The following is a 15,910-nucleotide window of genomic DNA, read 5'->3' as shown; positions in this document are numbered from 1 at the left end:
GACACCAAACAGCTTTGAAAGGCATCTGGTGTCTTCTTATTTACATTTGCCATTTTGTAGAATTTACTGTGCTACATAAACACTCATTTTAGAAAAATGACACAAAGAGCCCCACATTTCTTGTGTTCCTTGTCTGTAGCTATAAATTGTGAAATTAACACTTTTTTGTGCCTACGGATCTATTGTATACCAGCTGGTAAGGTCTGCCATTTTACATCCACATGAATCAACATCAGCAAAAGTTTAAGAATAAAACAACAAACTCATGGGCATTTTTTGTTGTCTGCTTGTTGTTCAGTGCTCTCCTTTTGTCTCCGGTTAATGATTGTATGGGTGTGTAGAGTTCAGAGGGTCGACTGGACACTGCATGTTTTTGCAAAATAAAAATGATCAGCCTGACGCTTTTTATTTTCACATCCATAAGTAACATGGAATTTCTGCATTTACAGCAAAGTACTAACTGTGTCAAACGGACACCATGTTTAGATTTAATGGTCCCAAAAGACCTCTATCAAGTGCACACAAAAGATTTGACTCTTGTCTACAGAAACAGAGATACAGTAGGCCATCTTAAACCTGTCCATCCACTTGGTAAAATTATCGTTCATATGCTGTAAATTGTCAAAGCCTGAAGGACTTTACCACATGACTACATATTCAAATAAAAATGTATTTGTCACATACTCAGTGGTACAAGTACAATGTGCAGTGAAATGCTTTGTTGCCATCTCCAGTAAACTGTGCAAAATTAAGTAGGTAAAAGGTAACAAATATAAATGTGCAATAAGTAACAATAAGTATAATGATAAAAAAACAACATAAAAACATATAATGAAATCACATTATATTAAAATTAATTCAGTTGTACACAAACCAATTTTTGTATGTTTTCAAAGTAGGAGAGACTTAAGTAAGTAATGAACAAGTCAAAATGAAAATAGTAGTGCATTAAAGTCACATACTCCTTGTTGTCAGGCTTTATGTCAATATAATGTCACAGAGTATTACTGTTAAAGTGTTTTTGCATTTAGGATAGATGTAGGTTGGTCAAACTCACCTGGCATCAAGAATCCTCGAAGGAGAGCCTATAAGGACACCTCTGGAACAGCTGCGGCCCATGGTCAGACCCCTCCTGGACCCCCTTCAGTTCGCCTACCAGCCCCAGCTGGGAGTTGAGGACGCCATCATCTTCCTGCTGAACTGCATCTACACCCACCTGGACAAGCCGGCAAGCACTGTGAGGATCATGTTTTTTGACCTCTCCAGTGCTTTCAACACCATCCGGCCTGCCCTGCTGGGTGAGAAGCTGGCAGCAATGCAGGTGGATGCCCCCCTCGTATCCTGGATTGTTGACTACCTGACTGGCAGACCACAGCACGTGTGCCTGCAGCACTGTGTGTTGGACAGCATGGTCAACACTGGGGGGCCCCTCAGGGAACTGTCCTCTCTCCCTTCCTCTTCACCATCTACACCACAGACTTCAGCCACCACACAGAGTCCTGGCACCTTCAGAAGTTTTTTGATGACTCTGCTGTGGTGGGATGTATCAGCGGTGGTGATGAGACTGAGTACAGGGCTGTGGTGGGGAACTTTGTCTCATGGTGTGAGCAGAACCATCTACAGCTCAATGCGACAAAGTCTAAGGAGCTGATTGTAGACCTACAAAGGGCCAAGGCACCAGTGACCCCGGTTTCCATCCAGGGGGTCAGTGTTGACATTGTAGAGGATTACAAGTACCTGGGAGTACACATGGACAATAAACTGGACTGGGCTAAGAACACGCAAGCTGTTTACAGGAAGGGCCAGAGCCGCCTCTATTTCCTGAGGAGGCTGAGGTCCTTCAACATCTGCCGGACAATGCTGAAGATGTTTTATGAGTCTGTGGTGGCCAGTGCTATCCTGCATGCTGTTGCATGCTGGGGCAGCAGGTTGAGGGTAGCGCACTAACAGACTCAACAAACTGCTCCGTAAGGCCAATGACATTGTGGGGGTGGAGCTGGACTCTCTGGCGGTGGTGTCACAGAGGAGGATGCTGGCCAAACTACATGCCATCTTGGACAGTGTCTCCCACCCACTCCATGACGTGATGGTCAAACAAAGGAGTACCTTCAGTGAAAGACTCATCCCCCCAAAAAGCACCACAGAGCGTCACAGGAAGTCATTCCTGCCTGTGGTCATCAAACTTTTCAACTCCTCCCTCTAAGTGTCAGTCTATTGACCCTAAGTCGTTAAACTGGACATTGGACCATTAACATCACTGCAATACTTGACATAATTGTGCAATATTCTGTGTTAATACTCCTGTGCAATATACTCTTTTCAGTTTAAAATTCCCTATTTATTGATATTTATTCATACCTCTATTACTGCTGTGCAACATCCACCGTCTCATAATAATCTTAATAAGCTACACTTAACTTGGTAGTTCATGCACTATTACTTACTACTTGTATTATTACATTGTATTATTATACCGTACATACTTATCATCAACTGGTAAATCCACTTTGTACTTTACACTTATTTTATACTTATACCAACTTGGTACTTAATTTATTTTCTGACCTGTATTATAGTGTATTATATATATTTTTTGCCTAGTACTTCTAATCCTGTGTGCACTGACGTGACAGTGAGCTGCTGTAACAAAAGAGTTTCCCCTCGGGGATCAATAAAGTATTTCTGATTCTGATTCTGATTCTTCTCAACCTATTGTACTGTACCTTCAGGGCCTGTCTGCATATGTAAGGTAGGAATACGTATGGCGGTTATCGTTACCATCTCATGATAATTATGCTCGGACTAACAAATGTTGTCATGTACTTGCGCAGCACCAATGATAGAAAGTAATGCGAGACTTATTTTCAGGTATTTGATCACTTTCTTATTTTAACTGCATAACAACATTAGACGTTACAACATTTAGGCACCGTATGCCAATGTTGATAAAAGGAAAACACTAGTCAAGAGCCAGTTTTGATCAGAAGAAACAGGAGGAGGCAGTTCCCAATGAAATTCAACTAAAGGCCAAGAAATAAAATCTAATAAAAATAGAAGAGTTTTCACTCATACAGCAGTATTTCAAATTTGAACTCAAATTTGAGTTCTTGAGGGTCATTTCTTTGGTTGGATTTTAAAGCAAACATTATTCCCTACAGCTAGAAAGTAGGAAGATGATATTACCTGTGTCTCCTCCAGTACCTTTTTTAAAATTGACAATAGAAATCACATACAAACAAATAAGTCATTAATACAGACAAAACAACATCAGAGCCAGGGGGAATCTTTGTACAGAGAATGACTAAATATAAGGGGGAGGGACAACCCTGACTGATGCCACATTTGAAATAAAAAGAAGGTCTTTTTGGGAATTCAAGTAATCAAACATTGTGTCAGTGAATGAGGAAGAGTTCCTTTTTCAATACTAATATTACTTCAAGCAGAACAGAGCTAAATATTATGTAAAAGCCTGATAAAATTCTGCAGAAAGGCCATCAGCTCCAGAAGATTTTAAGATTTTACTATTTCATGCTCAACAGCGAACTATTAAGCTTCCAGTAAGTGCTTCTGCATAGCTGAGTATTGGCAGAGAGTAAAGGAATAAAGATGGAGACTGCATTATGATCTGTTAACGGTGTTGTAATGATATCAACTGATATCTTGTTAATGTTAATATTTTTAGATACTGGCCAAAAGTCCAAACGTGACTGTCTGGAGGCACGTCTATTACGCCAAGTAAAAGAATGTATGTTAGGATTGTTATTCCTCCATATGTCAGTTCAATAAATCTTTGCACCTTTACGTTTTCATTTACTGAAGTAGAGGGAATTTCAACATCATGATATGGATAGGGATAAGAGTGTGTTTCTCTAACGTTTCAAGAAGATTGTCCTTCTCAGATTTTGAGTCATAGCCATATATATGAACAATTATTAAGGTTAAGCTGTCAATGCTATTAACTTGATAAAGAAAATGACCTGTTGTGTCACGGACAGAATATAGAATGGTTCGTTTCGTTCATTCGTTCGTTCGTTCTGGAATGCATGATCGAACGTGACCATGATGCATTGCGGTCAGCTGACACAGCGGGCTCGGATCAGAGATGGGCCACGAGTGGAAGTGAGAGTTCATTTTACAGCATGTCGCACAGCAAAGATGTCGGCAGTGCTGTATGTTGTCTAAACTAAAACACACCCTCCTTCTAGAAGTATTTTCCGCCATAGCTGGTGTCTGACACCCACTGAAATGATCTCAAATAACGGAGAGGAATTTCGTTATTTGGGAATTCGGAGTATAACGTTTTAGGTTGTGTTGGGTTTTAATCGCATTTTCAAACAAACAAACCCACCCATGATTCATTGCGGGACCAGTGGTATTGGGGTTTCTCTTGCCCTGTGGTTGACCTCTCAGGAAAGAGCATGTAGAAGCTGTGTGTCGGCCTCATCAACCTCCATAATTTACAGAAGGTAGCAGTGTTCATGCAACAGACGGTTAGTTATGGTCGTGATAAGAGTTTACGTCTGGGAATGTATGCAGCCAGTAAGGAATGACTGCCCGACAGGCATTTCTCCGGGTAAAATATTCCCAATCCCTGTGTGTGTGGCTCACTGCAGTGCCCTCCAACGGTGTTACGGCTAATGGTAGCAGATCGGCGCTCTCCTCGTGAAAGAGTCTCCGTAGTTTGCCTTCTTGACACACCTTCTGTTGTCTCGTCTAGCTAGAGTCAGCTAACAGCTAACGGTTGCTAGCGAGCATCACTCGCTTCGTCTACCCGACAGCGGTGAAGTGAAGTTGGGGCAAAGGAGTTAACGTTACTCTGAAGCCGAGGGAGCTGAGAAGTGACGGCAAACACCCTGCCAGGTAGGTTGTCTTGTAAATTAAGAACAAAGTAATTACTGTAACGTTAAATGTTCATATTAACGACGGGTGTGTCAAACGCTAAGTATCAGAGATGCAGCCATAACAGTCTCCAGTCATTCGCTGGCTAGCTAGCTAGCTAACAAGCAAACGTGATATAATCAGTAAACCAGCGGATTTAATGCGATCTGCTCTATGATCCATAAGCACCCGCCGTGAGAGCGAAAGTAGCGTAGATCCATATTAGGCCGGTCTGTCTGCTCCTGAAACATTAAGCTGCTTCATCACAGCAATGGTTTCTGTTAGCTGGTGCTGATGCTCTCCTCCTTATACTGCAGCACCAACCTAAAACAGCACGAACCCTTCCTCCTTTTATAAGTATGTGTCTTTATAGCTGTGTGTTGTTTTATTTACGTGTGAATAAGCGGTGGTGTCTCCTGTAGGATGAGTGGTGATGAACTGAACCCAGCTGCACTGGCTCAGCCAGTAGAGGATGTTCAAGGAGATGGACGGTGGATGTCACAGGTTGGTGGTATTTATTATTAGTGTAGGAAACGTTCATTCTTTATCCCCGTGTATTATATATAAAAAAAACAACAACAAACAGATTTGTTCCTTATGTATACAGGCTGAATGCATTTTACCATCTGGAAGATTTACATTATTTCTCAAAGGGTTTGTCCTATTCTTGGGCTTATCCATGATTTTACATGACATTAATTACATACCAGTTTTAAATAAATGTAAACAAAAGCTTGACAGCAGAGAAATGTATCTATTCATATTGCTAAAAGCACCTCAGATGGAATATTTTAGTGGTTTAGTTATCATATTCTTAATTTTGCATGCTTTACGTTAGGTGTCTCTTTATGAGCTCTCAGTGCTCTTAAAATAAACAGAAGACGACGTCCCACTGTGACTCTATCTAACTGTTTCTTCTCACTCCAATCTCATACATAATAAACATTAAGGCTTAGTGTCATAGAGGTTAAGTTTTCCATGTGTATGCATGCTCAAGTTATTGACTTGTAAATCACCCCAGTTTGTTAGAATTGACTTTCTTCTTAGATTGCTTTATTTGTTCATCTGCCCCTATGTACTACACATTTTATAAGGCAGCAATAACGCATTCAATATTGGATTTGATTCCTACCATTGATGTTCATGATTGTGCTATGATCTTGTGCAAATGATTATTGTGAGTGGAATATTTTCAAATGAAGGATTGCAAGCTATATCTGCACATTATCATGATGACATTCCTAATAATAGTGACAAATGTGGGGTGGTTGGTGGCTGGTCATTATTATATTAGTTATAATGAATTGGAACCATTCCCAAGACTTGTATTTCTTTCAGAGCACCACTTTATCTAGCTTGTTTAGTGGCACCTCTTAGTAGGTCCATGCAAGGTTAATCCTCCAAAGCTAATAGGACTGAGACATTCTGCTTGACTCCAAGCTCTCTGTCAGATGGAGCACCAGACGTGTCTTGTCTTTGATGAACTTGCAGGATTTTGTCTGACTTGGAAGGCTAACGAGTATTATCCTACAGCTAAGATTTATAAAACTCATAAGACAAAGGTGTTAACTCAGACTGAAAGGCCTAATATGGAATTTACTAAATTGTATTGTTTTCAGTGAATGAAATGTAATTTTCATCTATCTTATCTCTCGCAATTATGGACTACATCACAAGCTCTGTTGTGACGAGGCTGTGTTTTTTTTACAGCACACAAGATTTGTGCAGGAGTGTAAGGATGCTGAACCTGACGTGCTTTTTGTGGGGGATTCTATGGTACAGCTAATGCAGCAGTTTGAGGTGAGACATTGATATTGATATTTATTTTAATATTTACCTTGCTACACCTGGACATTTGACTGCTCACATGGCAGTAGCATCTTAATTTAGTTTTTTTCTGAATCTCAGTATTTTCACACAATACTTAAATACACTGCGTAAATGTACTGTGCCGTACATACGTTTATGTTGCCTCACTACTAGTCTTATATTGATATGCATGTTATTGTAATTCGTCTTGTTACTGATCGGCATGCTCTGGCGTCAGTATCACTTAGTTATTTGATATTAGTCACCAAAGTCAGAAATTCTCATATGAACTGCAGATTTCTGGTTTCCTATCCACAGGTCTGGAGGGAATTATTCTCTCCTCTTCATGCGCTCAACTTTGGCATTGGAGGGGACACCACCTGTAATGTGCTGTGGAGGCTGCAGAACGGAGAGCTGGAGAACATCTGTCCCAAGGTGAGATGAGCCTGTTATGATCTTCACAGAAAGACAGTTTAGGGCAAAATCATTTTATTTACCTCTCAAATACACACTTTTACATCTCCGGTGCAGAACAAACTTTCATACACATTTCACTGCTGTTATCCACAAAACATCATGTGCACACACTCTAACACACAGAGACCTTGCACATACACCGTTTGTCCCTCTTGCAAAAAACTTGCATGTAGCTGTCCCTGACCACCTCCTCTGGTTGTGGATGTAGCAGGAGCAGGTGGACTGATGGTCCAGAACCACTTTTAGAAAACATTGTGGTGGCAACAGTCTGTTGTATCACCCTAACTGTGCTTATTGGCTGAGCTAATGATATAGACATTGGGGACAGCTTGCATTGCTCACCCATTATCCAGATATCAATCCATGAGAACTCATTCTCTCAAAACAACTAACAGGATGTTGCTTAGTTATTACTTTATATCATGCTTTGATCACAGTTCTAGGGATTAAAGTGTGTTCAGTGAAAGTAAACAAAGTGTCTGTGTGTGGTCTTGTCTAGGTGGTGGTGTTGTGGGTAGGAACCAACAATTACGAACACACAGCAGAGCAAGTTGCAGGAGGAATTCTTGCTATTGCACAGCTGTTAACCTCCTGCCTCCCCAAGGCAAAGATAGTTGTACTGGTAAGTAGTTAGCTGTATGTCTTGTATTTTGTTGCACTTAGTTTGTTTTAAACAGATATGTTAATGCAGATATTTGGCATTTAGCTTTCTTTGTGGTCTCTATTTTTTCTCTGCAGTTGTCACATTGAGAAAGAGTAATTTTTCCATTTGGTAAATATTTAGCGTTGTTATTTTATCTTATTAAAGAGCTAGTGAAACACTGACATGTTAAGATTGTACACAACCTTTACTGTGATGAACACTGCATGATATAAAAAAAACTTGCACAATAATGTATAGGACAAGTCACCAGCTTTCAATTGTGGGCATTTTTCAAAAACATGTTTCCATAAAAATACAAACAAAATGTGTTTAAAGGTCCAGTGTGTAACACTTAGGAGAAACTGTTGGCAGAAATGGAGAAATTGTTTCTTTTACACGCGTGGTAGGGGAGGGTGATGCGAGCGGTATTCAAATGGTTGCAAAGTGCAATTTCATCGCTATATGCCACTAAAATCTACACACTGTTCCTTTAAAGGTGGGGTATGCGATTCTAATCAAATACACGTCTTTTTGTCAAATTCCGCGAACATGTCCTCACAGTCCGCTAGTTGTCCGTTCTGTGTGCGCACTGAAAAAAACTCTGGTGTTTGTACACAGCCCTGGCTCTGTAAATGGGAAACAAACAAAGTGGCTCGGACCGGGCCACATAACACTATTCCAGTCATGATGTGTGTGTCAGGTAATGTTAAATGACTTGCCCACAGACATTCAGCTCACTTTCTAGTTGCCAAGATATGCCGCTGTTGTGATGTTAGCTATAGTAGCAGGAGAGTTGTGAGTATCGCTGTCTGGAGCTGCTGTGCTGCTCTGGGAAACCGTCTGGTTCTCTCTGGCTGTTAGCTTCACAGGAGCAACTGTAGCGACAGTTTGCTAACTCACAACCTAGCTAAGCTAACCGACAACCTAGCTAACGTTAGTTACATTACTTACTGTGTCGTTGATCGCTCAATATCATTCTATTTTTCATGGTATTAGATTTCTCCAGAATCGCATACCCCACGTTAAGTTCCGTTATTTCTTCTCTCCGTTAAGAAAAATGCAGGTTCCAGTCGAATGAACAAGCAGCTGAATTTTCTTCCATAGATAAGAAATTTAGAATATAAGGTGAAACAAACTATCTTTCTATCTCCATAATTAGTAGAATAAAATGTGTTATTTATCAAATGGTTATTCAATCTGTGCAGTGAAATGCAGGGTGGCATACTTTTGAGGCTGTGCTAAAAGGCTAGTGTGCAATAAAGACTAATAATTCGAATAAGAGTACAAAGAAAAGAAAATATAAAGGTTAAAAATAAAAATGTATAAAATGTAAATATATCTACTATATATATATATATATATATATATATATTAAAATGCTAAGCGTATCTAGATATCAAGTATTGATTGCCTGTTTATCAAGTGGCTCAGCCAGCCTTACAGACTATCCATGCCCCTGGGTTTCAGTGGGAAATGCTTATGATAGGCCAGTAATAGGTAAGGATGTTTTGATTTTTTTAAAAACAACTAAAATACAAAATATCAAGATTTAACTCTCAACACATTGACTTTCATAAATGAGTCAAAATATTTTTGTGGTCCTCAGAGTTTGTTGCCTCGAGGGGAGCGTCCCAACCCACTGAGGGAGAAGAACGCTGCGGTTAACGGGTTCCTGAGCTCCTGGCTGCCGCGACTGGGTCAGGCTCAGTTCCTGGATGTTAGCGGGGAGTTCGTCCACTCTGATGGAACCATCATCCAACAGGACATGTTTGACTTCCTCCACCTGACGTCGACAGGCTACCGCACCATGGCGAAGCCCCTCAGTGACCTGCTGCTTCAGATACTGGAGGAGACGCCAGAGGAGAGACGGGCGTCACTGGTTTGAGGGCCGCGGCCGAGCAGCACATTTATCCAGAGGCATGTCTCACCCGCTGTTGTTGGAGACGGGGGAGACATGTCCCTGGTATCTGGAGGAGGAAGGGCTCACTCATAGGGGGAGGAGGCACGCCGATGTGAGTGGGCCCTCGAGGGGTGTGGGATCACATTATGAGCTGAGGGTTGGGTATGGAGAGGTGCTGAAGAGGGAGAGAGACCTCACTAAAGACGTAGACACTGTGATTGCAGTAGTAACCTCTATTGCAGAAGGATTTACTAAGGTCAGACTACTCCGAATCATAGACAAATATATCGAGATCATGTGGGACTGCAGTGGCACTCACACACAGATTAATCTTGGCCTGTGGATAAAATGTGTGTTTCTCTCTGTCACCTGTGCCATGGAGATACAAAACAGAAAAACACAATCTGATTTCCTCCTCCATGTTTTGTTTGATGTCGGCAAAACGGTTAGCTGTGCAGCCTCTCTATTAACACATGAGAAGTCCAGTGTACAACATACTCACAGTAGGCAGAGCGTTATTAAACATTGTATAATGTTATGAGCCTGACCAGTGTGCTAAAGAGCCATGGTTCCCAACCCGGGGGTCAGGGCCCCCCAAGGTCATAAGAAAGATGTCAGAATAAGATCATTTAAGGGATATGAAGGAAAAAAATATTTCTGTTCCACAAAAAGCTGTTTATTTTTTCTGACAAAAAAATTAAACCATCTGAGAAGTAAAAATCACTCTGCGGTGTGACATTGCTTCCTTTTAAGGCTCCACAAGTCAAAAAGGTTGGGAACCACAGCTACTGCTGATATGCACACTATGTATTGTAGTGAGCAGTGTTTAAAAATGACTCTCACAATTTAGACAATTTAGCTTAAAGCATAATCCTGTGAAGCAAATTGCATATAAAATAATTTACACAAATTTACTATGATAGTTTTGTCAGTCCAGTTCTTTAGGTGTACTATTTCATATACTCAGCCAAACAAGGAGCACTAAGTATACTAAATGTTCACTTTTGAACTCAGTGTGTAACTATTTAGATGTCTTTTGAAACTGTAATCAATATAAAAATAGATCAGTGTATATATAAAGCGTTAACTACCTGTCCACAGTCCGCACATGCAGTAGATCACTACTTCACTCCCGTGTCACCTGAAACCATCACTGAACTAAAAGTTCATCTCAAACCTGATGTTGGTGTTCGCTGCATGCATGTTTTTAAACGAGCCGCAGCTTTGGCATAGAAAGTCGGCCAATGCTTCTGTATTAAATGAGTCAATATCGGTCAAAATCATGTATTTTTACGTATTCATTAGTGATGTAAGGCTGTTGAACCTACTTGTCTGATAATCTGCATAGGCCTTCCAAACACCCCTGACCCTGCTGCTTCTGTGCAAAGCTTCTATCACATCCAGCAAGTGTATTCGTAGAATTACATTTCACCATTTGGGTTCAGATAAATCTACTGTGACATTTCATTTTAATGTCTAAAAAATAATAAGTAGGTTACACTTTTCAAATGTTTTGTATTGTTAAACTAAGTCCTGCCAGCTTTTTAAATTCTTGACTGTGCTTGGGTATCTGTATCTGGAAAATACATCATTTCAGGCTATGATATTCCAGTGTCTTGACGATTGTGTTATTTTATTTTTTACAACAAAGTAAAAACTCCAGTCCTCCTGCTTTTACCTCATATTGCTAATTATAGCATGAGTTATTCCTTATAAAAATACAGATTGACGAGGCAGTTTCTTTCTGCGTCTGTATCTCACACTAATATATCCAAATATTCACAGTCAGACTTTGACTATCACAGGCTCTCTCTCCCTCTCCCTCCTAAATACATGGATATACAGTATTTTCTCTTAGAAGCACCTCTTTATTCTGTTTCTCACCGCCTCTTTGTTTCTCTCCATGTATTTGTAGTTGACTCTCACCCAGCCCTGCCACCCTGGGACCGGACATCTCTACATGGTATACTTACTGCATATTTTTAGGAATAAAAAGTAGCCACATGGTTAAGCTACTGAACACAGCTATACTGAATATTGTCATGCTAAATGCTGAAAAGCAATCAAAGGTCATGTAAAGAAAACCATTTGTCTGTGAGCTTATACTGCGGCTGTTTCTTCATGGCTCAGTTCTGTTAAAATTGTGGCCTCTTGTCAAGCATCAAATTATCTGACATTATCCGACATTACTGCTGTCTTATGCTCTGCACATTTGCGTGCTGTGTTAAGTATAAATAGTATGTGTGTGTGTGCCTTAAGTGTTCATGGGGACGGTTGTGTACAGTATGGCTGGTATTGTGTAAGTTGGATGTATGAGTGTCTAGAAGTGACCCCAGTTGTATATAAGGCATGTGAAGCTTGAGAAAATGATGTTTGAAGGGGGTTCAGATTGTGGGATTCTATGCTGGGTGCGATACAGTATTTCCACTGTTTTGGCTCGTTGTCACGTTATTGAGGTAAAGCATTCCAATAAAAAAAGAAAACAAGGATCTAATCATGTGTTGGGAGAGATCTTTTCCATTTCTGGTCATTACCAAAAGCTGTCACTTGTGATGAGTGATCGTATTTGAATTGAATGAAAAAGGAGAGGATGCACAAATCTCAGTTCTGACATCAACTATTGTGATTTGCAGCACTGTGTGTTACACGCTCACCATCAGAGGGAACCATTTTATCTGAGAACTAAAATGAAAAAGACACTAACAAAGCTCACTGCTTGTTCCCCGCCTTCTCTCTTTATCCAGAGAGTTCCTTATTGCCTAATTAATTTGCTTTCTCCAATTTAACATCTCTAAAGTTGTAATAATTCACCAATAGCACTCAGAGGCAATGTAGACTCATGTTAAAACATCCTCATTAAACTTTTAGTTAGGCATGCTGGAGTGTATATGATTGCTGGCCAGTTGTAAAGTACTTAGTTAATAAACCATTCGCTCACTTTTAATGTTGCTCTCATTAATTTTAACTGTGACCCAAAACTGTCCAAGTGTAGCTAAAATAGTTGGTCCATCTGGAGGCCTGTACTGCAGACAGTCCACTGAGTGTGAAGTTTGAAACACTGTTAACACATTGAGCTCAGCACAAAACGAAACAACGTAAAGTAATTGTCTGAAGTCAGGTATGCTGGATTCGCATTATGAGTTCATGTCTCTGACACAGGAAAGTTTGAGGAATTAAAGCTTAGTTATTTTTACTAGTTTTTCCATCTTAAGAGTTGTGATGCTGTAAAAAGCACATAAATCTGCATTAGCTGAAATGGTAAAAAGAAAATGTTGAAAGTTACTTTCCTGTGTGTGCCTTAAACATCTAGGAAAATAAAAATAAACACAGACACTTTGTCCACAGCTGGTACATTTCCATACCACACATGTTTAGACTGCCAGTGATCCAAATCTAAACATCCACTGAATGTTTTTAAATCTGGCCATGTAGACTATAGATAAATATTTGACTGCTTCGTCTATCAACAACAACTTTTTGAAAATGGGAAGTGATAACTTTCTAATCCCAACAGGCATTAACTGAAGACAGAGGCGTCACCGGAAAGTTAGCTACATCCTGATAAAATCTACACCTGGCCTTGTGTGTTGTTTCGGCTCAATCTAATAACACAGCACAGTGACTCTAATCGTATACTAAAATGCCTACTCATTTACCACTTCAGCAATGACACGTTATTAAGCATTTGGTCCAGAAAAAGTTCAACTGCCCACATACTCTGAATAACTGTACACAATGCTGGTCCACTGTTGATTTAGTTCTTTGACCTGACGTCCTCTGTGATAATATATTCCAAAAAAATCTAATTTACTTCTAAATTAGTCAAATTTCACTCATGGGGTTCAGTTTCTTTGATCACCATGCAATGTGACTCTCAGATGTCATGATTTGTGATGAAGCGATGAGCTATATAAGTGCCATGTGCTGTGACCCTTGTGATGTTGTATTTCATGGTCAAAAGTTAAAATAAACCCATCACATGTTTTAACTTCACATTCAGATTATATCATTTTCAGAGAAAATGAAATACAGAAGTTGCTGATAAAAGCAGAAAACCCGAACCCCTAATGAATGATGTGCCATTTTTGTTTTTACACTTAGCAGCACTTATTTTACATCAGAAAACTACATTTGCTGTCACCAAGAGATTGTGGTTAGGGTTAGGGTTATTATTAGGTGTTGAAAATGTGCCTCTGCCTGGGGTAGTAACCAGCATCAGCCAGGTGAGGGCCCTCATGAGTGCGGTCCAATGCAGTCCTTGGGAGGTTTTGTAGATGTGTTATTTTATATTTGTAGTTATTTGATTCTCAGGTACTCACAGTCACATATTGAATCGAACCACGAGCTCCTTGCACCCAAATATTCATAATGGTTCAACTTCCATAAAGTGTTATATAATGTCAATTTTTATACGTGTTTCTGAAAGAGGCTTTTCTATAAATCAGCAGCAAGAACGTTATCTGGCACATGAATTTACATGACTGCGACTCCCGGATTCATATACAGACAAAAGGCCACATCACTTTCACTGAGGAACTCCTCCTCTGCACAAAGCATTTTACAGCTTCACTGCAGCAGCTAACGTCAGACCTTAGTGTCTGACGGTAGCTGCTAAGGACTGTCTTGATCGGTTGATTAGGTGATAAATTGCAGCAGCACAAAGTGTTGAAATGAAAACGTGTTTTTTTGCACGTTATAGAAAAATCTAAAAGATGGTTTAAACGGAGGCAGCATTACCTCAAGGTGAGCTTTGAGCACTAAGTGGATATTTAACTGCACGCTCTGAGTTTTTGCCTTGTCACGCTGCTTTAACAGCTTTGTCTTCCTCTCATGGCGTTTGAATGGAGGGTTCACCTTTCAGATCTCAATATTTGGCCTCAAACCAACAGTTTTGAGGGGAAACACCTGCTTCCTGACTCAGCTTACCCACCATTTACACCTGATACTCCTGTGACCTACCTTTTTCACCCTCTTATCATTCAATGCCGCCATGTAAAGAGCTAACAACGCATGCAGTCATACCACAGCACCTTCCTCTGTGGTTCCGGATCAACCATATTCATGCCTATGAGTCATCCACACACACACACACATTCAGTCTTCATGTTGACCTCAGCCTGGAGGCAATGTTTATCATATCTGATGTGACAACCATGCTTAACCATTCTGAGTCTCCAAACCTGCAGTCTCCAGCTGAGTGACTCTCTATTTCATAAACACTGTTGCTTGTCACCGTTTTACAGATCCCACTCAGGAGGATCTCCACCTCAAATTACACCTCCATGAAACCACTTTGGAAGGCAATTTGTCAGTGCTTACAGTGCCAAAATTACAACCAATCTGGTTCATAATTTGCCGCAAAACGTGCTGTTTTACCTGCGTTAAGGCTTGTGTAACACCATCTCTGCCTCACTCAAACAGTGCAGAAGAATTCCAAAGGGTCTTTCTACTCCACGACCAAGTTCATTCATTCCGATTGATTTCTGTGCTGCACCTCTCGATCATTGTTCTAAAGCTAATTCAGCAGGTCTCAGGTCAGGGTCAGCCAGTCCTATTTACTTCCCCAGCCTTTGACCCAGGGCAATCATTTCTTGACTGCAGCCTTTTGTGGCATCACTTAATGACCTTGGACTGACACCATCCTGCTGCATACAAACCAATCTATAAACGCCTGCACCCGTACAGTAACAATCAGAAATCAGAATCAGAAATACTTTATTGATCCCCGTAGGGAAACTCTTTGTTACAGTACTTTGCCTTTACGTCAGTGCACACAGGAGAAAGTACTAGCAAACAATATGATACACTATAAAACACTATAAAAACAGGTCAGAAAAGCTGAATGTTTGCTGTTTAAATGTAGTTCAGAGTGAAATTCTCAGTAGGACAGGCTGCCCTTTGGCCTTTTCTAGGCCTACAGCCAATCACTATCTTAACCAGGCTGTTTTTATCAGCAGGATTTTAACTGCTACAAACCTATTATCTGTTTTGCTCACATTCCACAACTCCTCTCACTTGTCCTCCTCCTTCATTTTAAGATTTATTTACAAGCATTGTGACTTTTGAAATGGGGTATGTCACTCATAACCACAGGCCTAACATCTATTCCTGACATTTCATACAAACCATACATGCCTACAAAACAAATTAAAATTGGATTCCCTTCTCATCTGTGCCTGTGCTCATCTGCCTTCCCACCCACC

At 40.3% G+C, this 15,910-nt stretch overlaps 1 protein-coding gene across 3 annotated transcripts; it reads left to right on the top strand.

Annotated features, from left to right (window-relative positions):
• The first annotated feature begins 4,159 nt into the window (after positions 1–4,159).
• pafah1b2 (platelet-activating factor acetylhydrolase 1b, catalytic subunit 2) lies at positions 4,160–12,201 on the top strand. 3 transcript variants are annotated; one of them, XR_006380781.1, is made up of 7 exons: positions 4,181–4,860; positions 5,301–5,382; positions 6,589–6,678; positions 7,006–7,122; positions 7,664–7,786; positions 9,414–9,819; positions 11,623–12,201. XR_006380781.1 is itself a non-coding variant. In XM_044223658.1 (6 exons), the coding sequence occupies exons 2-6, from the start codon at positions 5,302–5,304 to the stop codon at positions 8,909–8,911; spliced, it is 462 nt and encodes a 153-aa protein (XP_044079593.1). In that variant the 5' UTR covers positions 4,160–4,860; position 5,301; the 3' UTR covers positions 8,912–9,398. The 3 variants fall into 3 exon arrangements, 2 of the variants coding, with proteins under 2 accessions (XP_044079593.1, XP_044079592.1); XM_044223658.1 differs by lacking the exons at positions 9,414–9,819; positions 11,623–12,201 and adding an exon at positions 8,861–9,398 and having other exon boundaries at positions 4,160–4,860; XM_044223657.1 differs by having other exon boundaries at positions 9,414–12,201.
• Positions 12,202–15,910: the final 3,709 nt, after the last annotated feature.

Source organism: Siniperca chuatsi, linkage group LG14, assembly GCF_020085105.1.
Source record: "Siniperca chuatsi isolate FFG_IHB_CAS linkage group LG14, ASM2008510v1, whole genome shotgun sequence".
NCBI classification, from domain to species: domain Eukaryota; kingdom Metazoa; phylum Chordata; class Actinopteri; order Centrarchiformes; family Sinipercidae; genus Siniperca; species Siniperca chuatsi.
The sequence above is the reverse complement of the archived record's forward strand: the minus strand, read 5'-3'. Positions and strand labels throughout refer to the sequence as shown.